Here is a 26800-nt window from a genome sequence, read left to right on the forward strand (position 1 = left end):
GACTCAGGATTGAATGACCAAAATATGGCACCGATTCTTAAAGTAGAATTTATGAAATGCAAACTTGAATTGGAACCAGCCCTCCGCCTCCAGGTGTTGGATATATGAGCATATTTCATAGTATTTACATTTTGATATTTTTTGCTGATTTCCTCTATTTGGGGTTCCTCTATTTCAAATTTCAAGTTCTTTATCTGTGTGTGGGAGGGTAATTTGCACACAAAGATTCTGCCACAATAAGGGAATTAACATGCGCTGATTCTAATCCGAATCAAATCCGCAGAGTTACAGTTTTTGGGTAATGGCTCACCAGTAGTAGTATTACAATCTCTAGTCATGGCTCTGACTAGTCAAGGCTTTCTCTAGTCATTGCTCTAACTAGTCATTGCTCTAACTAGTCGTGGCTCTAACTAGTCGTGGCTCTAACTAGTCATGGCTCTAACTAGTCATGACTCTAACTAGTCATGGCTCCAACTAGTCATGGTTCTAACTAGTCATGGCTTTAACTAGTCATGGCTCTAACTATTCATGGCTCTAACTAGTCATGGCTATCACTAGTCATGGCTATCCCTAGGTCATGGCTATCTTTAGTCATGGCTGTAACTAGTCATTGCTATCTCCAGTCATGAATAACTATTCGAGGCTTTAATTAGTCGAGGCTGTAACTAGTCAAGGCTTTAACTAGTGACGGCTACCACTCACCCACCTGTGCTGACCCGGGTCCAGCCCAGGCTGTAAGGTGTAGGGCTGTAACTAGTAACTAGTATCACTAGTCACCCACCTGTGCTGACCCTGGTCCAGCCCACGCTGCAGGGGTTCACTAGTCATGGCTCTAACTAGTCGTGGCTCTAACTAGCCACCCACCTGTGCTGACCCTGGTCCAGCCCACACTGTAGGGGTTCACTAGTCGTGGCTCTAATTAGTCATGGCTCTAACTAGTCACCCACCTGTGCTGACCCGGGTCCAGCCCACGCTGTAGGGGTTCACTAGTCGTGGCTCTAACTAGCCACCCACCTGTGCTGACCCTGGTCCAGCCCACGCTGTAGGGGTTCACTAGTCGTGGCTCTAACTAGTCGTGGCTCTAACTAGTCGTGGCTCTAACTAGTCACCCACCTGTGCTGACCCGGGTCCAGCCCACACTGTAGGGGTTCACTAGTCATGGCTCTAACTAGTCATGGCTCTAACTAGTCACCCACCTGTGCTGACCCTGGTCCAGCCCACGCTGTAGGGGTTCACTAGTCGTGGCTCTAACTAGTCATGGCTCTAACTAGTCATGGCTCTAACTAGTCATGGCCCTAACTAGTCGTGGCTCTAACTAGTCACCCACCTGTGCTGACCCGGGTCCAGCCCACGCTGTAGGGGTTCACTAGTCGTGGCTCTAACTAGTCATGGCCCTAACTAGTCGTGGCTCTAACTAGCCACCCACCTGTGCTGACCCTGGTCCAGCCCACGCTGTAGGGGTTCACTAGTCGTGGCTCTAACTAGTCATGGCTCTAACTAGTCATGGCCCTAACTAGTCGTGGCTCTTACTAGTCACCCACCTGTGCTGACCCGGGTCCAGCCCACGCTGTAGGGGTTCACTAGTTGTGGCTCTAACTAGTCATGGCTCTAACTAGTCATGGCCCTAACTAGTCGTGGCTCTAACTAGCCACCCACCTGTGCTGACCCGGGTCCAGCCCACGCTGTAGGGGTTCACTAGTCGTGGCTCTAACTAGTCATGGCTCTAACTAGTCATGGCCCTAACTAGTCATGGCCCTAACTAGTCGTGGCTCTAACTAGCCACCCACCTGTGCTGACCCTGGTCCAGCCCACGCTGTAGGGGTTCACTAGTCGTGGCTCTAACTAGTCGTGGCTCTAACTAGTCACCCACCTGTGCTGACCCGGGTCCAGCCCACGCTGTAGGGGTTCCGGGTCTGGATGAGGTAGAGGGTCACGGGGCTGCCGTGCTCCTGGGCGGGGCTCCAGGTCAGCTGGGCCGTGCTGTCCGTCACCTCGTCCACCGTCACCGTGGCGGGGGCGCTGGGGGGTCCTGGGGGTCCACACACACACACAGGCTCCGTAAACTTCTCTGGTAACAAGGTATGAACCAAGGTTTGGACAACGCCCGGTCCGAATCTCTCGGCGACTCTAACTAGTCATGGCTATCACTAGTCATGGCTCTAACTAGTCATGGCTATCTTTAGTCATGGCTGTAACTAGTCATGGCTTTAACTAGTCAAGGCTTTAACTAGTCATGGCTATCTCTAGTCAAGACATTAACTAGTCAAGGCATTAACTAGTCGTGGCTATCTCTAGTCATGGCTCTAACTAGTCAAAGCTTTAACGAGTCGTGGCTATCTCTAGTCATGGCTCTAACTAGTCAAAGCTTTAACTAGTCGTGGCTATCTCTAGTCATGGCTCTAACTAGTCATGGCTCTAACTACTGTAGCCATGGCTAAGGCTAGTCATGGCTCTTAATAGTCAAAGCTTTAACTAGTCGTGGCTATCTCTAGTCAAGGCTTTAACATGGTATGAACCAAGGTTTGGGCAACGGCGGTCCGAATCTTTCTCGGACGACCTTCCCGCCTGTGTGGGCGGAGGAAGACGTCTCTCTCTGCAAGCCGACCTCCACCACCACCGCTTTCATCAAGAGATTCAAAGAGACTTCTTCAAAGGTTTTCTGTAAACAAGGCCACAAGCCAGGACAACCCAAAAACAATGTAGAACAAAATTATACTCCACAATGTAGAACAAATGATATGCCACAAAGTAGGACAGCACCTCATTTTATATAAACTCTGTAGAACAGCACTAGTGTACAACATTCTATAGAACGTATCACACAGTGTATAACTTTAATACATTTTATACAGTGTAACACAATGTATATCTCTACTACCTTCTATAGAAATCACACACGGTGCATAACTATATTACCTTCAACCGACAGTATAATATAGTGTTTAACTGTAATACCTTCTACAGACAGTAAGACACAATATATAACACAATGTATAACACAGTGAATAACTACGATATACTCTATAGACAGTATAACACAGTGTATAACTATGCTAACTTCTACAGAATAACAGAATGTATAACACAGTGTATAACTATCCTTCCTTATAAACAGTAATAACACGGTGTATAACTATACTACCAACATGCTATAGAGTAATAACAGTGTATAGCTATACTACCAACATGCTATAGAGTAATAACACAATGTATAGCTATACTACCAACATGCTATAGAGTAATAACATGGTGTATAACAAAACTAGCCTCTACAGACAGTAAGCCCAGTGCATGACGGAGGGTACAGCGTTGGATGAGGACAGACGCCGTGTCTCTCAGCAGACTACAGCTCGGCTGAGCCCCCGCCAGTAGCAGCCTGACTCTATAAAAGTAGCCGCAGCGAACCATTAAACACTAACTTTCAAGCTGGCCTTTACCGCCTCTTTTAAATAATAATCCTGTGGCTTTATTGATATCTCCCCCACCCGAACGGCTCGTCGGAGAGGAGTCAAATTAAAAGCGAACGGATGAAGTTTGGCCCCGGGCACCCTGCAGACCGAACCTTTATCATTTATTTTCATTATCCCGACGATTAAGGCGCGGTGGGTTCTAGCGTCGGAGTGTTCCGATGTTTCCCGCTCTAATGAAGGTGTCTGATCTTAACGAGTTACAGACCAATGGTGGGCTTTAGCGCCGCTAGCCCGGCCCCGCGCCTCACCGCTAACCCTGAGGTGACTGTATAGACACCCCAACATTATCAGAGCATTACCACAGGAAACACACCTTATATACAACCCCACAATATAAGTCTGGGAGCTTCTGTGTGCGTTAGGGTGTGAGTTTGAGTGCAGTGTGCATTTCCGTGGCGTAGGTGTGCATGTATGCGTGTTGTGTATGGGTTATGTGTGTGAATGTGCGGTTGTATCAGTGTGAATGCAATTGTTTGTGTGTATGTGTGTGCAGGTGGTTGAGTGTGTGCATTAGGGCTGTAACGATACACCAACTCACGATTCGGTTTGTATCACGATTTTTGACCCACGGTTCGATACATCCCACGTTTTTTTTTTTTCCAAAGCATTTTATTGAAACAACACTTAAATAACAATTAACTTAATGTTAGAATAATTTGGAACACTGTGAACATATTTGAACAGAAAGAATAATATTAAAGGGCTAGGGCTATAGCAAAATGAAAAAATAAATAACCAAAGATTGCAGTTGGCGGATGCTTGCAGGTAGGCAAAAGAATCCTCAACTACTTTTGTGGTTTAGGCTTACGCATTTTAAAATATTAATGTCAAATAAATAATAGTAATTTGAATAGTTTGGTAGCACTAACCAGCATAACTAACCTGTGTGTGTGTGTGTGAGTGACGTCAGCGAGTGAGTGGACGAGCGAGGAGAGCGAGCGGTAGCGTGTGTGTGTGTGTGTGTGTGTGTGTGTGTGTGTGTGTGTGTCTATTGAAGGAACAAACGAGTCCGGTTGTGTGTAAGAATAAAGTAGGCTACCCAGCCTGTCAAGAATCGGTGGCCGCCTCATTCCGACCTATAAGCAGACCAACTGCCGGTCAAAGCACACAAAACACTAGAGACAGGGATCACACAGGCTATTTTTGCGCGCTTGGCCCACTCAGGATAAATGTCGTTCATATCGCATATGAGGACGCAGGCTGTGGAGAAATGCAATCCTCCGTAGCCACGGAGCGCTGTCACCACAGCGAGGGCATCTCGTCGCAGACTTACGGCATCGATAAGAGGAGCGGTGTCAGCAGACTATTATTTAGACAGATTATAAGCAAATTTCAATCGGACAATTTGACCGGAGAGATACAATTTTGTCGGATATTAAATTTTTCTATTACCGGACAACGGAAACCCTGGCACTAACGGCTCATATCGTGTGGCTGGATCTGGACTGGAAGGACAATGGGAGTTAGAAAGGGCGTGTCGCGCTTCTGCCTTCTCACACCGGGAGACAGGTTCGTGGCTCTGAGTGTGGCGATTTCGGTTTCGATACGCATATCGTTACAGCCCTAGTGTGCATGTGTGACTATGTGCGTATAGGAGGCTGTACCTGCATAAGGATTGTGTGCGCTTGTCTACAGGTGTGACGGTGTGTATGTCTGGGTATGGGTGTGTGGGGGTGGGTTATTGTGCGTGTGGGTGTGTGTGTGTGTGTGTGTGCTGTCGATATACATTAATCCTTAACCGTTATCAGGTTGAGATATTGATCCGTGTAAAACTCATTAGATGGTTATAAAAAAAACAAATAAGGTGGCCTCATTAATACATGTTAATGGAACACACAATCAAGCATCATCCCTTATCCTCTTAATTATATTTCCCTGGCTCAGGTGGGCGCGGGTTGTCAGTGTCTGAAGGGCTGCTGAAATAATCGTTTAATAAAGTGGACAGACTGCCAGGGCCTCTGAGCAAGACTCAGCCCGGGGTAGGAACCTACCTACTCCACACGGCATCACGCCCGAGACACAGAGGGGATTTATCTTTTATCCATCAACCGAAATTAAATTAAATGAAACCTCCCTAAAAAGTGAAAGTTCAGTCTGTAGTTTTATGGGGGTGCGTGTTTGTGAACGTTATTTAATTTATTTTGTTCACAGAATGAGTCTTTAAAGCGACGAACAAAGAACCAGCTCTGGCACCATTAGGTCCCATCAGACCAGCGCTAGCTTAATGGCTCGCGGCGCTGAATCCTCGAAGCAGCTTTAGAGTCCTTTTAATCACCCACAACAAACGGCGAGCCAGGCGTCAGATCCACCAGTGCACCGGTGTAACCCGCCGACGGCGCGGACGCCCCCGCTAAGAGGCACGGCCGTGTGGGGCTAACAGCTAAGGCTACCGCTAACCCAGCCGGGAGATCGTCAACCGGTAGGTTCCGACCGCGACGCAACAGGAACCCTTCAACCACCGCCTTCCCCGGCGCCTGATGATGTTATTTAGCGTTTGCGGTGGGCGGTCCTTCATTTGTTTTCATTGACTTTTGATTCAATAATTAAGACTTGATGAATGTGTTTCTGCTTGTAATGATCTAATTCCGCCGCCGCTGCTGCTGCTTGTTGTTTTTACATCAGAGAGCGGAACGCTTTGGAACCCCGCTTTAAACGATATAAATCTGGCGCCATCCAGCCCCGACCCGTCCGCAGATGGCCGCCCGCCCTTTAGGTGATTGGGGCCGCCAACCGGTCGGCGCCGGATCCATCCGGAGGCTTTTAGTGGCGTCCACTCCGCGGCGCACGTCATATTGTGTTACGTTTTATTACTGAGCGATCGCAATGATCCCTTAATACTCCTTTCTCCTCGTGGCCCCCCGGCGATAGCGGCGTTGTTATGGCGACCGTCATGACCCCCTTCATAAGAGCAGCGGGGCCGGACGGCGCCTCCCCCCCCCCCCCCCCCCACGTGTCACGACCTTCTCAACATGCCGGCGAACGCGCCACTCGTATCGAGGACGCGTCGCGAGGCCGTCCACTCTCCCACTCTCTCTCCCTCTCTCTCTCTCTCTCTCTCTCTCTCTCTCTCTCTCTCTCTCCCATTCTCCCCTCTCTCCCTCTCTCTCTCTCCCTCTCTCTCTCCCCTCTCTGCCTCTCTCTCTCTTTCTCTCTCTCGCTCTCTCTCTCCCGCTCTCTCTCTCCCGCTCTCTCTCTCTGTCTCTCTCTCCCTCTCTCTCTCTCTGTCTCTCTCTCCCTCTATCTCTCTCTCTCCCTCTCCTTCTCCCTCTCTCCCTGTCTCTCTCTCTCTCCCTCTCTCTCCCATTCTCTCTCTCTCTCTCTCTCTCTCCCGCTGCCGTACGAAACAAACAGAATAACAACCAGCCGGAAAAACAGTATAAAAGAACAGTCTGAGACGAGGAACTAACAGTTGTTTAACCAGTAGTTAGTAGAACTAACAATGTTTGTTTAACCAGTAGTTATTAGAACTAACAATAGTTGTGTAACCAGTAGTTAGCAGTGACCTTGCCCCCCCCCCCTCGCTCCCAAGGAGAATAAGCGGCACGAGAGACAATAGCGAATAAAACGCTTTAACCGCACGATGGATGAGCGATCGGCAGCCAGAGAGCTCCTTCCGATCATTTGCATTGTAATGGCCATGGCTCTATTACCACAGTGTGTGTGTGTGTGTGTGTGTGTGTGCGCGTGTGTGTCTGTGTTATGAACGGCTGAGAGGAGATAGGCTGCACACCCCTGACCATTTAACCGCTTCGATTCACTGGGAGGTAATTGAGAGCTGATATCCTGCTGTGTGTGTGTGTGTGTGTGTGTGTGTGTGTGTGTGTGTGTGTGTGTGTGTGTGTGTGTGTGTGTGTGTGTGTGTGTGTGTGTGTGTGTGTTTCACTCTATTTTTCCAGTGCTTTTGTGTAAATGTGCACACAGTATATTGCATGTGTGCTTGTGGTCGTGTATGGACATACATGCATGCTTAGGTGTAGGTGAACAGCGTGCCCAAACCCAGGCAGAACGCTGCCTGGGTTTGGGCAGTAGCGTCTGGCCAACGCCCGTCTCCCTCCAGTCTGTTCCTCATCCCAACAGTCCATGTTCCAAAGCTTTCAGGGCGTGCTTCAATCCCATCCGAGAGGACATCACTAGCAGCTGTCAGGAGGGCGGTTCACTGGGCATCGCACGGTGATTCACAGACAGACAGACAGACAGACAGACAGACAGACAGACAGACAGACAGACAGACAGACAGACAGACAGACAGACAGACAGACAGACAGACAGACAGACAGACAGACAGAGAGAGAGAGAGAGAGAGAGAGAGAGAGGAAGAGGGGAGAGAGAGAGAGAGGGAGGGAGAGAATGAGAGAGAAAGAGAGACGGGGAGATAGAGAAAGAGAAAGACAGACAGACAGACAGACAGACAGACAGACAGACAGACAGACAGACAGACAGACAGACAGAGTGCGGGTCCCCTCTCAGCGGTCCTGATATCAGTATCACGACTGCTGGGGTTGCATCCTAATCTCCGGTTAAGGGAGGTCCTATTTCTTACAGCGTACTCGACCCCGTCCGGCCCGACGCCGACAGCTTCCCGCCGGCACAAAATAAAGATATGGATCCAACCTTTTCACAACTTGACACCCAAATCGTCGCTCACCCCGTGTGACATTTAGCAGATGCGTTGGGCGGGGCGCGCTGGCCCGGGCGGCCATTGATCGGAGCTACAGACACTGCTCATCGACACGCCGCCCTACGCCGCCGCCGCCGCGCTCCAATGAGGAGCAGATATGTTTCATTAGCCCAATCTCCCGGCCCATCTGCTACCTAATTAGTCTGACTCCGCTGGTGCAGAGCTAGCCGCTGTGTGATGCTATGTGGTGGTGTGTAACTCTGGTGTTGTAATGAGTCTTGTACCACGGAACGAGTATTATTATCGGGCTTTTGTACGGAGCTACAGGTATTTCGATACAAAGCGCAGATGTTTCTTTTATGAAGGAGTTTTTTTCAATAAAAGAGTAGGAACCCATTGAAAGGAGCTTTTTGGGCAATGCTCAATTACTAAGCTATTTTTCCCGAAAAACGAGTTACCGAAATAACACTTACTTAACTGACAGGCTAAGAGCTTACCCCTTTTGATAAAAAGTAGAATCAGAACTTTTGGAAACTATGATTATGCCCATATACACTTTTATGCAAAGCAAACATATTTTGATTCCAAACTGTAATGAGTCACCAAAATGAATAATCAAAAAAGCAATCCTCTGTGTCGCCAAATGTCAGCCTTTATAACGCCCAAATAAATTACGCCTTTCCACCCGGAGCCTCCATTAAAAAGCCATTTTTAATATTCACACAGAAGACACCAAAACCACAACAGAAAAACTACTCAGAGAGAAGGACGGCCACGATGACAGCATCGCTGACACGTTACCCTTTGGGTCGAGATGCGCGTCAGACAAAGAGGGGGAGGCTTGTGGCTCAGGAGGCAGAGCGGGTCGGCTGGTAAACGTTAGGTTGCTAGCTCGGCCCCCCGGCTTCTCCTAGGCGAGTGTTGAGGCGTCCCTGAGCGAGACACCTCACCCTGAATGGCTGGTTATGGTTCCACTTCGACGCAACGCAGGGACCACGCAGACGCTTCGATGCAGTCGTGAACCTGTTTTGGTTCTGCGTCGGGTTGTAGTTAGCTGACCAATCACAGCCCTTGCTGCTGCGGAAGGTTACAAACGCAGAGAGGGTCCGCAAGGACGTAATGGGTCCGTAAAACTCCTTGCTTTGCGTCGAGGTGGAACCATTATCAGGCCTTAACTGCTCCTGACGAGCTGGATGTGGCTAACTCCTTGCGTGGCTAACTCCGCTGTCAGTGTGTGAATGGGTGCATGAATGGGTGAATGGTGGGCGATATTGTAAAGCGCTTTGATTGGCCACTGGTTAGAATAGGGCTGCATAAATGCACTCCGTTGACCATTTTCAAAGTCACCCCGGGCTGCGGCCCCAAAGTCCCCCAGAGCTACCGGATAATCAGCGAAACGGCGGCGGGCCAAACCATCGGCGTACCTTTGACCACCAGCACGGCCACGGCCGACAGGCTCTCCACGTCGGTGTCCACCACGCAGATGTACTTCCCCGCGTGGCTCAGCTCGATGTTCCTGATCATCAGGTCCCCCGCCGACCTCTACCGGGAGAGGAAGAGGAAGAGGCAGACGATGAAAACGACAGAGAGATGAAGAAAAACAAGGGCTCCGCGTGTCACAGGAAGAGCGGGGACGGCCTCCGCTGAGTGAGGAAGGGGCCCCCCGCTAACACATCTGTGGTAGCTTTGATGCGCAGCTGCGGTGGCGTTAAGAGGGATCCGCGCCTCATCATTACTGATGTAATTAGGGACAGAAATGTCGGCCGCGTAAAGATTGATTTGGAAGTTTTGGGCTGAGTGCGAGGCTGACAGGAGATCACAGGGCGCTTTAAACCGCCTCTTCCCCGACTCTCTTTCACCGAGGTCTTTACGAGATTCCGTTAAAATACAAAAAAAGAGGGAATTTCTCGTTTTTTTGGGGTAGCGTTGGAGTGCTGGATTCTGCTTGGTTAAATTTCCTAAAAGAAACGAAGGCTGACTAGATTCTCATCTAAGCAGACGTGTGCTAGCAGCAAATGGAGAATTAGTGGTGAATCCTCTCTGGGCTTTGGCAGGGGGAACGGCACCGGGGCCAAGTTGGTTTAATTATGGAAATGAATTCCTTGAAGCAGTGAACTTAAGTTGATCATCTCATTGGACTGGGGACATTATCCCACGATTCAGAGGGAATCTCATTTCAGATAAGAACTCTGTCAAACACCCATTCACACATGCATGGAAACATGCTTACACACATTTGCGCATGCAAACACTCACACACACATACACACGAATACACACTGATATGCTTTCTTTCATTTTCCATTCACAACATCCTTACACAAATTACAAATAATACCAAACACTGCAGTGTTTTTGTAATTTTTCATCACAACAAACATATTAAATACAAACACATATAAATGCATAAAAACACACACAAACACACACACACACATTCTGGCGTGGTCTGTAATTTTTCATCACAACAAACATTCATATTAAATACAAACACACATAAGCGCATCGAAACACACACACACTAACACACACACACACACATTCTGGCGTGTCATTATTCATCACAGCACACAAACATGTCCAATGTAAGACACATGCAATCACACACACAACCACACACAGACACACAAACAGATTTGCGTAATCCCCTGACACAAGGGAGATGGGGGGGGCTGAGACAGCGCCTCAGACGGGCACCCGTCCCGCTGAAACAGCTCTGCCACGATGATGTCACGTGTTGCCCCCTCATCCCCCAGGCTCTGGCACAGCGGGGCCGAAGAACCCGGGGCCCCGAGGCCCCGACCGGGACGTGGAGCGGGAGACGCGCCGGGGAACGGCTAAATCACACGGGGCACGGCTAAATCACGCGGGGCACGGCGAAATCACGCGGGATTACTCTGCAAACTGGGCGCCAGGTTTGTGCTTTCGGTCGGCGTCCCGCGCGGGGGCGAGGGTTCGTAGGTCAGGGGTCACCAGCCTTTTTGAACCTGAGAGCTACTTCATGGGTGCTGAGCCATACGAACGGCGCCCAGTTTGATACACGCTTCTGAAATAACAAATTTGCCCAGTTTGCCTTTGGTTATATATTACTATTAATGATTAATAATACTCATCTATGTGAAGACATGTTAATTAATTGAGTCGTGTCAATGATTTCTCACAATAATCATCAACAATGACTTAAAAAAGGTGAGAAAGAGTTGAGTAGTGATGTAGTAGTAGAATGAGTAGTGCTATGTGTAGAACCGGCCTGCGGGCCCCTCATACGGTCCCTGCGGGCCCCTCATACGGTCCCTGCTGGGCCCCTCATACGGTCCCTGCGGGGCCCCTCATACGGTCCCTGCGGGCCCCTCATACGGTCCCTGCGGGGCCCCTCATACGGTCCCTGCGGGGCCCCTCATACGGTCCCTGCGGGCCCCTCATACGGTCCCTGCTGGGCCCCTCATACGGTCCCTGCGGGGCCCTCATACGGTCCCTGCGGGGCCCCTCATACGGTCCCTGCTGGGCCCCTCATACGGTCCCTGCGGGGCCCCTCATACGGTCCCTACTGGGCCCCTCATACGGTCCCTGCGGGCCCCTCATACGGTCCCTGCGGGCCCCTCATACGGTCCCTGCTGGGCCCCTCATACGGTCCCTGCGGGCCCCTCATACGGTCCCTGCTGGGCCCTCATACGGTCCCTGCGGGCCCCTCATACGGTCCCTGCGGGGCCCCTCATACGGTCCCTGCTGGGCCCTCATACGGTCCCTGCGGGCCCCTCATACGGTCCCTGCGGGCCCCTCATACGGTCCCTGCTGGGCCCCTCATACGGTCCCTGCTGGGCCCCTCATACGGTCCCTGCGGGCCCCTCATACGGTCCCTGCTGGGCCCCTCATACGGTCCCTGCTGGGCCCCTCATACGGTCCCTGCGGGGCCCCTCATACGGTCCCTGCGGGCCCCTCATACGGTCCCTGCGGGCCCCTCATACGGTCCCTGCTGGGCCCCTCATACGGTCCCTGCGGGCCCCTCATACGGTCCCTGCTGGGCCCCTCATACGGTCCCTACTGGGCCCCTCATACGGTCCCTGCGGGCCCCTCATACGGTCCCTGCGGGCCCCTCATACGGTCCCTGCGGGCCCCTCATACGGTCCCTGCGGGCCCCTCATACGGTCCCTGCTGGGCCCCTCATACGGTCCCTGCGGGCCCCTCATACGGTCCCTGCTGGGCCCCTCATACGGTCCCTGCGGGGCCCCTCATACGGTCCCTGCGGGCCCCTCATACGGTCCCTGCGGGCGTCCTGCAGCATGGGGGCGCTGTGTTGGTGACCCCTGGTCTAGCGGGACGCTCTCTTCCTCAACACTTCACACACCGACAGTCACAACCCCCCCCAGAATTTAGCATCTTTCACCCAATAGACCCCCCACCCCTCAACCCCGATGGCTGACGACGATTGTCGGCATTCAGGGGACCCGCGACACCCCAGCGTCAGACAGCTGTCCCACTCCCATTACCGGGGGGGGGGGGGGGGGGCTGTTCACACTCCCCCCCCCGGCACTCTGGGAGGAGGTAACGGCGGACCACTCACCCCCCCCAGCAGCTCAAAGTGGCGGTCTCCCTTGGCGATGAGCTGGCCGTTGAAGGCCCAGGAGAAGGAGACGTCCAGGACGGGGTCGCTGACCACCTGGCAGGGCAGCACCAGGCTGCGGCCCACCGTCACCTCCGCGTCCGCCGGGCCCTGCACGATCCGGGTGGGGTCTGCCCACACACACGCCCACGGGGGAACACACACACACACACACGGGTGCAGACACGCACGCGCACAAAAACACGCGCATGGGGAAACGCACACACACATACATGCACACGCACACACACACACACACACACACGCGCAGGGAGGAACACACACACGCGCACACACACACACGGGGAACACACACACTCACACACACACACACACACACACACAATGGCGCCATTGACGTCAGAACAGCGGACAAGTGTCACTCTGTATTTTTGGAGCCTTACAAAAAGCTGCAGCAGAACCTTGGCGTGCGAAACGGTTCTCCGGCAGGAGCAATCACCCCCAAACGGGGAACGGCCGTTCACCTGGTGAAAGAATAAACCCGATCGCGCTGTCTGCTCCTACAAAGGAGCCGACAACGACAAAAACACCACTTCTCTTTTATTCTCTTTTCTATCGCAAGCTGAAATCCACTGGCTTTTGTGTGTGTGTGTGTGTGTGTGTGTGTGTGTGTGTGTGTGTGTGTGTGTGTGTGTGTGTGTGTGTGTGTGTGTGTGTGTGTGTGTGTGTGTGTGTGTGTGTGTGTGTGTGTGTGCGCGTGAGAATGTGTGTGTGTATGGGTGTGTGTGTGTGCTTGATTATGTGTGTGTGTGTGTGCGTCTGTGTGTGGGTGTGTGTTGGTGTTTATGTGTGTGATTATGTGTGTGTGCGCGTGATTATGTATGTGTGTGTGTGTGTGTGTGTGTGTGCTTGATTATGTGTGTGTATGTGTGTGTGTGTGTGTGTGCGTGAGTATGTGTGTGTGTGTGATTATGTGTGTGTGCCCGTGATTATGTATGTGTGTGTGTGTGTGTGTGTGCGCGAATGTGTGGGCGTGCGTGCGTGTGTGTCCTCGTGTGTGTGGGTGTGTGCTGGGGTGAGAGGGGGCTTAGACATGGTGCTGTGATAACATGGAGGCTGACGCAAACGGCCTCACCCACACTTTGGTCACAGCCGACAAGAGGAGTAATCTCGGGTAATCCTGAGAGCTATTATCACAAGACGCGCTATCAGAAAACAGCATCGGGACACTCTTGTTATTCATGTTGCCGGGGAGAAACGTGGCCGGCGTTCTTAATTAGCAGCAGAAAGCCTCGCTGGGAAACAGTTCAGGCATCGAGCGCTGGAAACAAATCACAGCCGCGTAAATCAACCCTCCGTCTTTCACTTTGCCGCAAAGACAGCATTGTTCCAGCGTCAATAGCTCCCCTCCCCTACACCTCTATCGCAGCCATCGAGACGCTTTCATTCGTCTCCGTAAATTGGCGGTTCAAAGCAACTGTAAGGAAGCACCTGTAAGGAAAACAATGATGGGGTTGTTTCCTAAGCCCTTTTGGAGTGCGTTATGGCGGCGGCTTTAAGACGTGAGAAGACAAAAACAACTCAATAAAAGAGACGACCTCGGAGGCAGGGCGGGCTGTGATAAGGATGGGTGGGTTTTCTGTCTCACTTCTGAAAATGAACGAAACAAATGTGTTTTTCCAGAGGCGCGAGCAACCGGTGGGAAAATAAAACCGAACAAAGGGAGATGTTTCCCGTCGATTCGTCCCCCCGAAACGATTTCTCTTTCCGCATCTCTCGGGGAAGATTTACGTTTATTAAAAGTTGGAAATGGATCGCTTGTTATTAAACGCCGTGTGCCCGGGAGAACGCACCTGTCACCAGCAGCCTTCCCGTGGTGCTCGCCATGCCGAAGCGGTTCCTGGCGAAGCAGGTGTAGCTGCCGGCGTCGGAGCGCGTGACGTTGGCCAGCCGCAGCGTTCCGTCGGCGGACAGCGTGACCCTGGGAGGGAGGAGCAGGGCGTCACCGCTCACACCGCGGCCAGTGGCTGGCGCGCGCGTGTGTTAACTGTGTGGGTCTAGTGGGTCTCGGCGTGTTTCGTGTGCGTGTGTGGCTGGTGTGTGACTATTGTGTGCGTGCGTGTGTGTGTGTCTAATGTGTAGTGTGTGTTAAGTGTGTGTCTAGTGTGTCTATTGTGTGCGTGTTTGTGTGTCTATTGTGTGTGTGCGTGTGTGTGTGTCTAATGTGTAGTGTGTGTTAAGTGTGTGTCTAGTGTGTAATTGTGTCTAGTCTGTGTCTATTGTGTGCGTGTTTGTGTGTCTATTGTGTGTGTGTACACGTGTGTGTCTATTGTGTGCGTGTTTGTGTGTCTATTGTGTGTGTGCGTGTGTGTGTGTCTAATGTGTAGTGTGTGTCTAGTGTGTAGTGTGTGTGTCTAGTGTGTAATGTGTGTCTAGTGTGTGTCTATTGTGTGCGTGTTTGTGTGTCTATTGTGTGTGTGTACATGTGTGTGTGTCTAATGTGTAGTGTGTGTCTAGTGTGTAGTGTGTGTCTAGTGTGGGTCTAGTGTGTGTAATGTGTGTAGTGTGTGCCCAGTGTGTGTCCAGTGGGTGGTGTTGGTGTGTGTGTGTGTGCGTGTTTGGTGTGTGTGTGTGTGTGTTTCCGTCTCTGTGTTTGTCTAGCGTGTTTGTTTAATGTGTGTTGTACGTGTGTGTGCATGTGTTTGTGGACGGTAAGGGGAGATACGTGAGAGTGTGATGCAACACTTTAAAACAAGGGCTTGACGATTAGGAATTTAAGATTAGCTTTTGTACAACGATTAGAATGATCAATGGCTCTGATGTTCACACTCGTTGTGTGTGTGTGTGTGTGTGCGAGTGTGTGTGCGTTTATGGTAATGGAGAGAGTTGTGGGAGTAAGAAATAGTAGGAGTGTGATGGTAAACGCTCATAAATTTTCTTTACAAAAGTATAAAACTAAATTATTGAAATTTCTATTACATTGTCAATAGAACATTTCTTGTATAAGAACAATAAATGTGACAATAGAATGAGCTATCATTCTGACGTTTTCTAGTTTCTCAATGTGTGTGTGTGCATGTCTGCCTGCGTGTGTGTGTGTGTGTGTGTGTGGGGGGTTGTTTGTTTATGGAAGGTGTAAATAATTGAGGGTCGAAGAAAATGATTGTAAGATGATACATGGCTCGGATGTTGACGTGTGTGTGTGTGTGTGTGTGTGTGCATTAATGCATCGCATGTGTGTTCACGCGTGCGTCGGGGTGCATGCGTGTCTGTGCATGTGAATGCCATCCCGCACGCCTCAGCTTGTGTGTGTGTGTAAGCGGGAATGTGTGTGTGCATGCGTCCTTGCCTGTGCATGAATGTGTGTATGCGTGGGAATGCCTGCCAGCACGCCTCCGCTTGCGTGTGTGTGACGTGTGCGCGGGAAAGCCATCCTGCATGTGTGTATGTGTGTGCGTGTGTGCGTGTGTGTGCATGTGAATGCCTTCCAGTGCACGCTCACGTGCATGTGTGTGTGTGTGTGTGTGTGTGTGTGTGTGTGTGTGTGTGTGTGTGTGTGTTGATGGGGCGGCCACCTGTCGTTGGTATGGATGGGCAGGGTCCCCTTCTTCCACAGGATGCTGGCCAGGGGATAGGCCTGGGGCCGGCACTCCAGGGCGACGGTGGAGCCCGCTTTGGCCTTCAGCAGCGCCCGCAGCAGGTTCCCCGTGAAGTCCGGGGGCGAGGCTGCGGACCGGGAGAGACCGCAGAGGGAAGCTCTTCAGCAGTCGCCACGACGCCCCGGTACGCAACGACGACGCACGCACACACGCACGCACGCACGCACGCACGCACGCACGCACGCACGCCGCTGAGAACACAAGCTCACCGCAGCGCTTCTCTGGGGCACCGCGTGGCCACCGACCCGTCGTACTCACAGGAGGTGTTTTAAACGGTTCTTCATCGTAAAATAGCACAGAATAACAGATCGGGATGACAATCCGACGAATTACTTGAGACAGATGTTGTCTTTTAAGTGGCAAAAGTACAAAGTGACTGATGATAGGAATCGTGTAAAGGCAACGGAAGGAAAAGCTTATCCGCCTCTTTTTGCATAACTTTGTCACTCGCTCCCCCTCAGGGGGGGGGCGTTAAAGTCAACCATGGATCTCCTCCCATCTATCATCCTCCCTCCTTAGAACCCGGCCTGAGGAGGAAGAACCCCCGTATCAAGATCGGAAAATGAAGAATATGTTTGACCGCATGAAACCGGTCTCCCCCCTCCTTCCCCATTATCCAATAATCCCCCCAACCTTTCAAACGACAGCGGAGATGACCTTTAAGATCCCCCCCCGTGCGACGCCGCCGTCAAGAGGCTTTTCCTTTGTAGCGTTTTTTTATGTTGAGAATTGATAAGCAGGCGACGGCGGCGCTGCGTGCGTACCCAGGACCATGAGCTCGGCGCCGAAGTACACGGAGCCGTGCTTGTTCTCCGCCACGCACTGGTACATCCCGCCGTCCGAGAGGGTCACCACGGAGATGGTCAGCACCCCCTCCTCCACGTGGATACGGTCCTGTGAGGAGGAGGAGGAGGAGGAGGAGGGGGAAGGGAGGAGGAGGTGGAGGAAGAGGAGGAGGTGGTGGAGGAAGAGGAGGAGGGGGAAGGGAGGAGGAGGTGGAGGAAGATGAGGAGGTGGTGGAGGAAGAGGAGGAGGAGGAGGAGGAGGGGGAGGGAGGAGAAGGAGGAGGAGGAGGAGGGAGAGGAGGAGAAGGAGGGAGGAGGAGAGAGAGGAGGAGGGGGAGGAGGAGGAGGAGGAGGAGGAGGTGGGGGAGGAGGAGGAGGGGGAAAATATCTTAACATTTATGTTTGGTTTGAGAAATGGATTTCTCGTCAGATCAAGAGAAAATATTTGACACTTCAAGTGTGTGTCTGTGTGCGTGTATTTGTATGATTAGTGTGTGTGTGTGGGAATGCATGCGAGCCTGTGTGTGTTTGTGTACGTGTGTGTGTGTGTGTCTATGTGAAAGTGTGTATGTGTGTGTCAATGATGGGTGTGTCTGAGGGTGTGTCTCTCAAGTGTCTGTGTGCGTGTGCATGTGTGTGTACGTCCGTGTGTATCTGTTGATCCCCATCTCGACAGGAAGCAGTTTGAAGTGTTCCTCGCTGCTGCCCCTCCCACTCGCGATGTGAACCGGCCGCCCGCTGACCACGCCCGCGAACAGCTCCCGTTGTGTTTGTGTGTGTTTGTGTGTTTTCTTGTGGGGCGAGGCTCCGGTCGCCTCGCACCCATTCTGTCATTTTAATACAACACAAAAAAAAGAAAAAAAGAAAGGAAAAGCCCTTTGTAAATACATTTTTTTGTGGGGGGGGCTGAGTGAAAAAAAACAAAAAAAACAAAACAAAGTGGCGCGGTTCAATTAGAAAAGCCCCTCTAATGAGAGCGCCGGAGGTATGGGAGCGAGATGGGGGAGGGTCGACGCTCCACTCGGGCCGGCGAGATGCAGCGAGGCGGGGGGTAGGGGGGGTCTGAGCAAGGTGTCCGTCCGCGCGTCCGTTTCACAGCAGATTAAACCCATTGTCCCTCACTGTGCAGCGCTCCTGAGCCTCATGAATAATCAACTAAAGCAGGGGGCTCCACTCGGATGAGGAGGGAGGGCTCCTGGGAGCCTCACTCATCTCCCGCTCTCTCTCTCTCTCCTCATCTCTCTCTCTCTCTCCTCATCCCTCGCTCTCTTTCTAGCTCTCTGTGACCCTCTCTCTCTCTCTCTCCCTCTTTCTAGTCCTCCATTTCTCTGTATCTCTCCGTCTATCTCAGTTTCTTTCACTCTCTCTCGCTCTGAAGCTCAGTTTCTCTGTATCCCTCTCTCTCTCTCTGCATCTCTCCCCCTCCCTGTCTCCCTTGCGTGCCTGCAATCTCTCTCTCTCTCTCTCTCTCTCTCTCTCTCTCTCTCTCTCTCTCTCTCTCTCTCTCTCTCTCTCTCTCTCTCTCTCGTAGTGTTATCTGCCGGGGGGGGGGGGGGGGGGGGGAGGAGCCGCGGTCTCATCCATGTCTTCGCGCTTTCATCACCGCTTACACCTCGCTGAGGTGTGTGTACCCAGGGGGCCCAGAGCTGCCTCTCACCAAACCTCCCCCCCCACCCTCCCCCACCCTGCCCTCCTCCACTCTGCCCCCCCCCCACCCTGCCCTCCTCCACCCCGCCCTCCTCCACCCTGCCCTCCTCCACCCTGCCATGGTCTTCCAACAAAAACCAATGAGCAGCTCGACCTGCCCAACAGGACGCCATAAGGAAAGAAAAAAAGACCCCATAGCAGGAGGTGGACCCCATGGGGGCGGGAGTCTGTCTGTGTGTGTGTGGGAAGGTGTGTGTGTGTGTGTGTGTGTGTGTGTGTGTGTGTGTGGTACCTCCAGGTCCAGGGGCAGCCCGTTCCTCAGCCAGGTGTGTGTGTGTGTGTGTGTGTGTGTGTGTGTGTGTGTGTGTGTGTGTGTGTGTGTGTGTGTGTGTGTGTGTGTGTGTGTGTGTGTGTGTGTGTGTGTGTGTGTGTGTGGTACCTCCAGGTCCAGGGGCCCTCCGTTCCTCAGCCAGGTGTGTGTGTGTGTGTGTGTGTGTGTGTGTGTGTGTGTGTGTGTGTGTGTGTGTGTGGTACCTCCAGGTCCAGGGGCCCTCCGTTCCTCAGCCAGGTGTGTGTGTGTGTGTGTGTGTGTGTGTGTGTGTGTGTGTGTGTGTGTGTGTGTGTGTGGTACCTCCAGGTCCAGGGGCCCTCCGTTCCTCAGCCAGGTGTGTGTGTGTGTGTGTGTGTGTGTGTGTGTGTGTGTGTGTGTGTGTGTGTGTGTGTGTTGTGTGTGTGTGTGGTACCTCCAGGTCCAGGGGCCCTCCGTTCCTCAGCCAGGTGTGTGTGTGTGTGTGTGTGTGTGTGTGTGTGTGTGTGTGTGTGTGTGTGTGTGTGTGTGTGTGTGTGTGTGTGTGTGGTACCTCCAGGTCCAGGGGCCCTCCGTTCCTCAGCCAGGTGTGTGTGTGTGTGTGTGTGTGTGTGTGTGTGTGTGTGTGTGTGTGTGTGTGTGTGTGTGTGTGTGTGTGTGTGTGGTACCTCCAGGTCCAGGGGCCCTCCGTTCCTCAGCCAGGTGTGTGTGTGTGTGTGTGTGTGTGTGTGTGTGTGTGTGTGTGTGTGTGTGTGTGGTACCTCCAGGTCCAGGGGCCCTCCGTTCCTCAGCCAGGTGTGTGTGTGTGTGTGTGTGTGTGTGTGTGTGTGTGTGTGTGTGTGTGTGTGTGTGTGGTACCTCCAGGTCCAGGGGCCCTCCGTTCCTCAGCCAGGTGTGTGTGTGTGTGTGTGTGTGTGTGGTACCTCCAGGTCCAGGGGCCCTCCGTTCCTCAGCCAGGTGTGTGTGTGTGTGTGTGTGTGTGGTACCTCCAGGTCCAGGGGCCCTCCGTTCCTCAGCCAGGTGTGTGTGTGTGTGTGTGTGTGTGTGTGTGTGTGGTACCTCCAGGTCCAGGGGCCCTCCGTTCCTCAGCCAGGTGTAGGAGGCCTTGGGCTTGGCGTTGGCCCTGCACTCCCACTGCAGCCGCTCCTCTATGGCCAGGGCCGTGTCCTTCATGGTCTGCACCCACTGGGGCTTGGCTGGGGGGGGGGGGGGGGGGGGGGGGGCACATCGATTAAACACAGCCCATGAACCACCCCCCCCCGCCGAGGGGAGGGGGTGATGAATGCTTCTTTCTTTCAGGGGGAGGGCTCCACTTTATAGTACACTATGTATTTATTTAAATGAGGTGCGCGGGGACACACCAGATTTAGCTTTTAGAGCAAAGCACGTTGTTCAACCGTATTGTCAGAGGTAACGAATACACAGGAGGGAATGTGTGAGCGCGCGCGAGTGTGTGCGTGTGTACGTGACTGTATGTGTACGTGAGTGTGTGTGTGTTTGTGTGTGTGTGCGTGTGTTTGTGTGCGTGTGTGCATGTGTACGTGACTGTATGTGTACGTGAGTGTGTGCGTGTGTGAACGTGTGTGTGTGTGTGTGTATCTGTACGTGAGTGTGTGTGTGTGTGTGTGTGAGAGAATGTGCGTATGCGTACGTGTGTGTGCGTGTGTCTATGTGTACGTGAGTGTGTGAGTATGCGTGTGTGTGTGTGTGTGAGCGTGTCTATGTGTGTGTGCGTGTGTTTGTACATTAGTATGTGCGTATGTGTACGTGAGTATGTGCGTATGTGTGTGTGTCGTGTGTGTGTATGGGGCACACAGCGCGCCTTCACAGCTGTGAGTAAGCGATCTGACAAAGGGGATCGGTGGCTGTGCCGCCGTAGCGCCCCGCGCTGCTAACTGGGTCAGCACCTGGGAGCGCGTCAGGATTAGCACCGCGGCGCGCGCCACAGAGAGCCACGAAAACGCAGGAATCTCCCCCCCCCCGCCGCGTGAGGGGGCGGAGCCGACACACAGCCCCCCCCTTCCTCCCCTCCCCGGGTGCCACCTTCACCGTGGTTACCGCTAATCAGAGCCCGTCTCTGACTACGGCGCCGCCGACAGGGCAGACATGGCGTGCCTCTCACCTCGGCGTGGCGTTCGGGTTCGGGCGCCGTATCGGCGTTTCATTAAGCAGCACCAGTAAGCTCATTAGGCGGTGTCGGCGTGCCGAGTTCACGTCTCAGGTGTGTGCGGTTCTGTCGGCTCCAATTCGCGCCGGCGTGTTTTAATTCGGCTCTCTGACGCCGAGACACCCCGCGAAACCTCAGGGCTGAAGCTGTGCTGTGAAGTTTGTAAAAACAAACCCGTCTCGTTTATCTCTTACTTACTCTTTATTTAATTTCCTGCCTTTAACCGTATTATCCGACCTGATTCTGTTATTAACACCTGCTGTCGATGCGTCGTGTCCTACCCTGCAAATGTTTCACTTAAAATGCGATGGAATGACGAGGTAATGAAATACTGAATCCATTAAGAACATTAAGTACATTAAACAGAACCCCAGCACTGACAGCGTCAGAGCTGCTGCTGGGTTTCCATTTTCCACTCACTTTCCTGTCGGCTTTCACTGTCCTGTCGCAAAGCAACAAACGCACACAGTAATACATAGAGACACATAGAGACACATAACACATCCCACAGGGCAGGGTAGTCCAGTGGTAAGGGTGTTAACTCCCAGCCAGAAGGTTTTGGGTTCGAACCCCAATGTCTGCCGTCTATCTGCCGGAACCCTTGAGCAAGATCCCCGATAACCCCAACCTGCTCGCCTCTAAAAAAAAAAAAATGAATGAATGAATCGATATACGTTGCCTTGGACGAAAGCGTTTCCTAAAAACGAAAAACCGGTTCTAAAGCGGACGCGTGTCAGGTTGCGGGTTCCACGGCCGTTACCGTAGAAGGCCAGGCGTCCGGCGGCGGTGTTCCGGCCCATCCGGTTCTCCGCCACGCACTCGTAGCCGCCCGTGTCGTCCTGCTGGAAGCTGGGGATCTCCAGCACGGCGTTGGAGTACTTCATCTTCACCTTGCTGGGGAAGGGCACCCCGTTGGCCCGCTTCCAGGTCAGCTCTGGGACAGGGCTGGGGGGGGGGGTGGGAGGGAGAGAGAGAGCAAGAAAGATAGATTGAGAGAGAGGGATGGAGACAGAGGTAGGGAGAGGGAGAGAGAGAGAGGAAGAGGGGGAGAGAGAGGGGGAGAGAGAGGGAGAGAGAGAGAGGCAGACGTAGGGAGAGGGAGGGAGAGAGAAAAAGAGGGAGGCGAGCAAAAGAGAGAGCGTGAGAGAGACCTAAAGCCAGATGAAAACGGGGCCGAGTGTAATGGCGTCTTTTGATGTAAGCACGTTAAAAGCTTTTCCAATCAGCAACCGCTTTCGGCTCACGCTGAGAGATTGTCGGATGGTATTTGCGGCGTGTGCAGAAGTGTTAGAGGTATGGGAAGAGTTCGCACTCGCAGTGAAGTACTTTAAGAACGCTCGGGGAAGGGGGCCAGGAAACACTCGAGCGTAGTCACGCAACCTTTACAGGCAGAGAAACCCACTCGTTGTTCGGACTAATTAAACGGAGACGCCACCCTTCACAAAGCAGAAATGCCACAGTTGTTTCATACTACTTCATAAAATAAAGGGACTTTTTTCACTGGAGATAATAATCATAATTCAGGAGACTGAAAACACACTTGAAGCAAAGCCGACTCACTTCCCAAGGGCAAAACACTCGAGAGAGACTGTTGATCCTTTGGCGGCGGGCACGTTGTCGGGGAAATGAACTTCTATTTTGGGCTCGTACTCGCCCATCACGTCTGCGGGAAAAGCAAGCACAAACAGGGCCTGCTCAGTCCTCCATTATGCATGAGGCGTGACGCGCGACAGGCGTCGTGCCGTACGCAGAGAAACAACAACAGCAGCCGGAGACACAGCCAGGCTGAGGAGTCAGCAGGCGGAGAACAAACACCCTGCATGGGGCCCGGAGAGAGGCGCCCCAGGCCGCCCAGTGTGGGGATTGGATTAGGGGACTCGTCCAGCAGACTCCAATTTGAAAATATTGGAACTCTCGAAATTGTTTGTTTACTGGGCGAGAAGCACATGTAGGTGATCGATGACTCGTTAAAACGAAACAAAGCCTTTTTCTTAGACCAGAACGAAGGAGGAATGAAAGGGGGTGTGTGATGAGGATTTTATTTTATTAAACCTTTATTTAACCGGGTGAAAGTCTCACCGAGATTTAAAATCTGGGGGATTTGAACCAATACAGTACAGGGTCTAAATCAGATGAGGAAAAGTCAAATACATTGCTCGGTTCAGTAAATTCAGACCGTTATGTTCAGCTAACGTTGTTCGTCGTGAGACTAGAAAGCAAAAGGGGTCTCGAACCCTCACACAGAAGGGATCTGGCTCAACACGCAGGCCGCTCGCCTTATCAGCTAATGTTTAATTCATCACAAATAAAAAGGCCGATGTTTATTTTCTCTGCTTTTCCGAGACGGCGTGAAGGCTGAAAGAACCTCGCCGCTGCGGAGATTTGGCACGAGAATTCCCCTGGAAGCCGAGTGAAGGGCTTTTAAAGAGGAGGAAAGAGTGGGAAAAGTGCTGGGACAGCACTGAAGGAGATTTAGGGTGCATTATTTACTGGCCTACATTGTGACTGTTTACCAAATCGCCGCACCATTCTTTTAATGCCACGACGATGCATCAAGTGCAGTTAAAGTAGCGGCCGAGATAAATATTTCAGCGCCCGCCCTTAAATATGCCCTACTGACGGTTAACGTCTCGGGAATGCCCTCAAAGTATGTTTTACCTTATGAAAAACAGAATCTGCATCGCACCGCTAAAACGCGGCCACGTGATCGATTTACTTTTGGTACCGTGACAATAAACACAGTCGGGCTTGGTCCGAGCGGATCACGAAGCGATGGCAGCGAGTCAATTGAACTCAAAAGGGATCGATACTGGAGGGATTAGGGCACCGTGTGAAGCTGTTAACGCCGCGCGGCCTCTCTCTCTCTACCTACCGCCAGACCGGAGGATCAGAGAGGTGGGGGAGCTCTGCACTTTGCCCTTGGTGACGCTGTTCATCACCACACAGGTGTAGTTCCCCACATCCGACGGCTCCACCTTGGCGATGTACAGGTTCCCCGTCTTCTGGGACACGAAGCGCCGGTGGTCCTGCTGCACGAAGTAGGGGTACTCGTTGAAGACCCAGGCGTACGTCAGGTCTGGGGGGGTCAAGCACAGGGAGCCAATCACAGCAGAGCACACACCGGGGTCAGCTTAGGGTGACCATGGGGGGATGGAGAAGCAGAGAATTATCTACAAACACGTTTTCTGTTTTCCTTTTATCATATTATTACATCTACTTTGTATAATTATATATACAGTATAGATATATATATATATATATGTTTTCAATTTCTCTTCTATCATATTATTACATATATTTTGTATATTTATGTATATATATACAGTATCTATATCTATACTGTTTATATATTAGACTTCTTGCTTGAATTGTGCTGTGATCCTGGCTTCACACGGCTCTGCTGCTGCAGGTATTAATTAAGTGTTGTCTCGTCTCATCTGGGGGCCAAACAGCGCTGAACCCCGGCAGACAGGAAGAGGAGACTCAGAGTGAGGGGAGAGGGAGCGGTCACCTCCAGACGACGTCGGGGTCCCGCAGAGAAGCACCACCCCCTGGCCCTCCCGAACAGACACTCCGCTCCTGGTGTGCACTTTGAAATGATCCAGGACTGGGGGGGGGGGGGGGGGGGGGGGGGGGGGAGGAGGGGAGAGGGGAGAGGGGAGGAGGGGAGGAGGGAGGAGAAGGGAGGAGGGGAGAGGGGAGGGGGGAGGGGGAGGGGAGGAGGGGAGGAGGGAGAGGGGAGGAGGGAGAGGGGAGAGGGGAGGAGGGGAAAGGGGAGGGGAGGAGGGGAAGAGGGGAGAGGGGAGGAGGGAGAGGGGAGGAGGGGAAAGGGGAGGGGAGGAGGGGAAGAGGGGAGATGGGAGAGGGGAGGAGGGAGAGGGGAGAGGGGGAGGGGAGGAGGGAGGGGAAGGGAGGAGGGGAGGAGGGGAGAGGGGAGGGGAGGAGGGGGGAGGGGAGGAGAGGGGGAGGGGAGGGGAGAGGTGAGAGGGGAGGAGGGAGAGGGGAGAGGGGAGGAGGGGAAAGGGGAGGGGAGGAGGGGAAGAGGGGAGAGGGGAGAGGGGAGAGGGGGGGGGAGAGGGGAGGAGAGGAGGAGGGGAGAGGGGAGGAGAGGAGGAGGGGAGAGGGGAGGGGAGGAGGGGAGAGGAGAGGAAGGAGAGGAGAGGAGAGGAGAGGGGAGGAGAGGCGAGGGGAGGAGAGGAGGAGAAGAGAGAGGAGAGCGAAGAGGGGAGGAGAAGGGAGGAATAGGGAGGAGAAAGGAGAAGAGGAGAGGAGGAGAGAGGCTGGGTTAGCGGCGTTGTCGTATAATCGTAATGAAAACAGCCGTCTACGATGCAACCTAAATCACAACAACCCGTATGGTAATGAGCAAACACTGTAAAATGTGATTCCCTGTGAATCTTAATTAGTGTTTTAGTTTGCCATTCCTCTTTCGAACAACTTTCTTCTTGTTTTGGACCGAAAAAGAGCACGAGAGAAGCTAAGTCTTAAGAGACTGGTTAATTTAAAATGTATTCAGTTCAGTTTCAGGAAAAAATATAAAAAACTTTGTGCAAACATTCCAAAACAAAAATTCTGCATCTCAGGTTTAAACGAGTAAACACTGGAGAAAACCGGCAAGTCAGTACAGACTCAGGTTCTAGATGTTCCTCGACACTCGGGAGGACTTGACTTTAGGATAGGTAAACACATTATTATTAATAATGTGTATTCGACGTGGACATAGCAATTACATTGGACGAACCAGATGCATTGTTTGAGTGTTTTAGCACCTGGCTGATTCACAACACTTGTCCACAGGCGGCTTTGGAAAAGATAGAACAATAAAATAGAAAGAAAGGAAAGAGAAAAACCCAACCAACCAAAAACAAAATAAAATAAAACACACCATCTGAATCCACATAAATGCACAGAAAGGCAGCAGAACAGCCCATGGACAGGACTCACAGGCGAACTGCAGGCTGGCCCTCCGGCTGAGCACGGCGCCCAGGGGGTTGTAGGCCGTGCACTGGTACTGCCCCCCGTCCAGGTAGCGGTCCAGGCTGCTGATGATCAGGTTCCCCCCGGACAGACGCCGCCGGCGATCCAGACTCAGATTGATGAGGGTCCCGTTCAACGACCATCTGCGGCGGAGGGTGGGGAAACAGACCGCACCTTCAGCACCCACCGGCTCTAAGGAGAGAACCCTCGGTTGGGCTTAAACCTTAAGGGGGACTGGAGTCTCCGACATCGGCTGGTTTTTGTTTTAGGGTCGAAGATTGAGTTCATGAGAAAACGACTGGAGTGTTTTCAATTTTTTGCTCTTTTTGAAAAGACTGTCTGTCCCTTTATTCTTCTTTTTTTTCTTTTTTTTAGAAAGATTTGCTTTAAACTACTTACGTTTTTCTTATCGGAGATTTAAAAGAAAAACAAGGTGAATTGACACCTAATAAAAAACGCCGGCCTTGGCGTTCCTCGGGGCAAAGGAAGACGAATGGTTTGGGAGCTAATGAAAGATATATCGACTGTATTCCCAGACGACGCGGTGCGCCCTGTTTATCGCCACATTGCTCTTCTTGTGTTTTCTCACCAGTAGACGGCATTAGCACC

At 52.3% G+C, this 26800-nt stretch overlaps 1 protein-coding gene across 1 annotated transcript in view; it reads right to left on the reverse strand.

Annotated features, from left to right (window-relative positions):
• Window positions 1-26800, reverse strand: part of cntn3a.2 (contactin 3a, tandem duplicate 2) — a gene marked incomplete at both ends in the record, with an annotated part of 46088 nt that overhangs the window by 12464 nt on the left and 6824 nt on the right. The window contains 12 exons of the mRNA XM_079742271.1: window positions 1871-2029; window positions 9513-9630; window positions 12650-12819; window positions 14503-14630; window positions 16225-16375; window positions 17073-17202; window positions 20107-20243; window positions 21975-22159; window positions 22775-22877; window positions 24087-24290; window positions 24726-24821; window positions 26159-26334. Coding sequence (XP_079598397.1) covers window positions 1871-2029; window positions 9513-9630; window positions 12650-12819; window positions 14503-14630; window positions 16225-16375; window positions 17073-17202; window positions 20107-20243; window positions 21975-22159; window positions 22775-22877; window positions 24087-24290; window positions 24726-24821; window positions 26159-26334 — 1757 coding nt within the window. The remainder of the gene's footprint in view (window positions 1-1870; window positions 2030-9512; window positions 9631-12649; window positions 12820-14502; window positions 14631-16224; window positions 16376-17072; window positions 17203-20106; window positions 20244-21974; window positions 22160-22774; window positions 22878-24086; window positions 24291-24725; window positions 24822-26158; window positions 26335-26800) is intronic.

Source organism: Pollachius pollachius (genome assembly GCF_949987615.1).
Source record: "Pollachius pollachius genome assembly, chromosome: 8".
NCBI classification, from domain to species: Eukaryota; Metazoa; Chordata; class Actinopteri; order Gadiformes; family Gadidae; genus Pollachius; species Pollachius pollachius.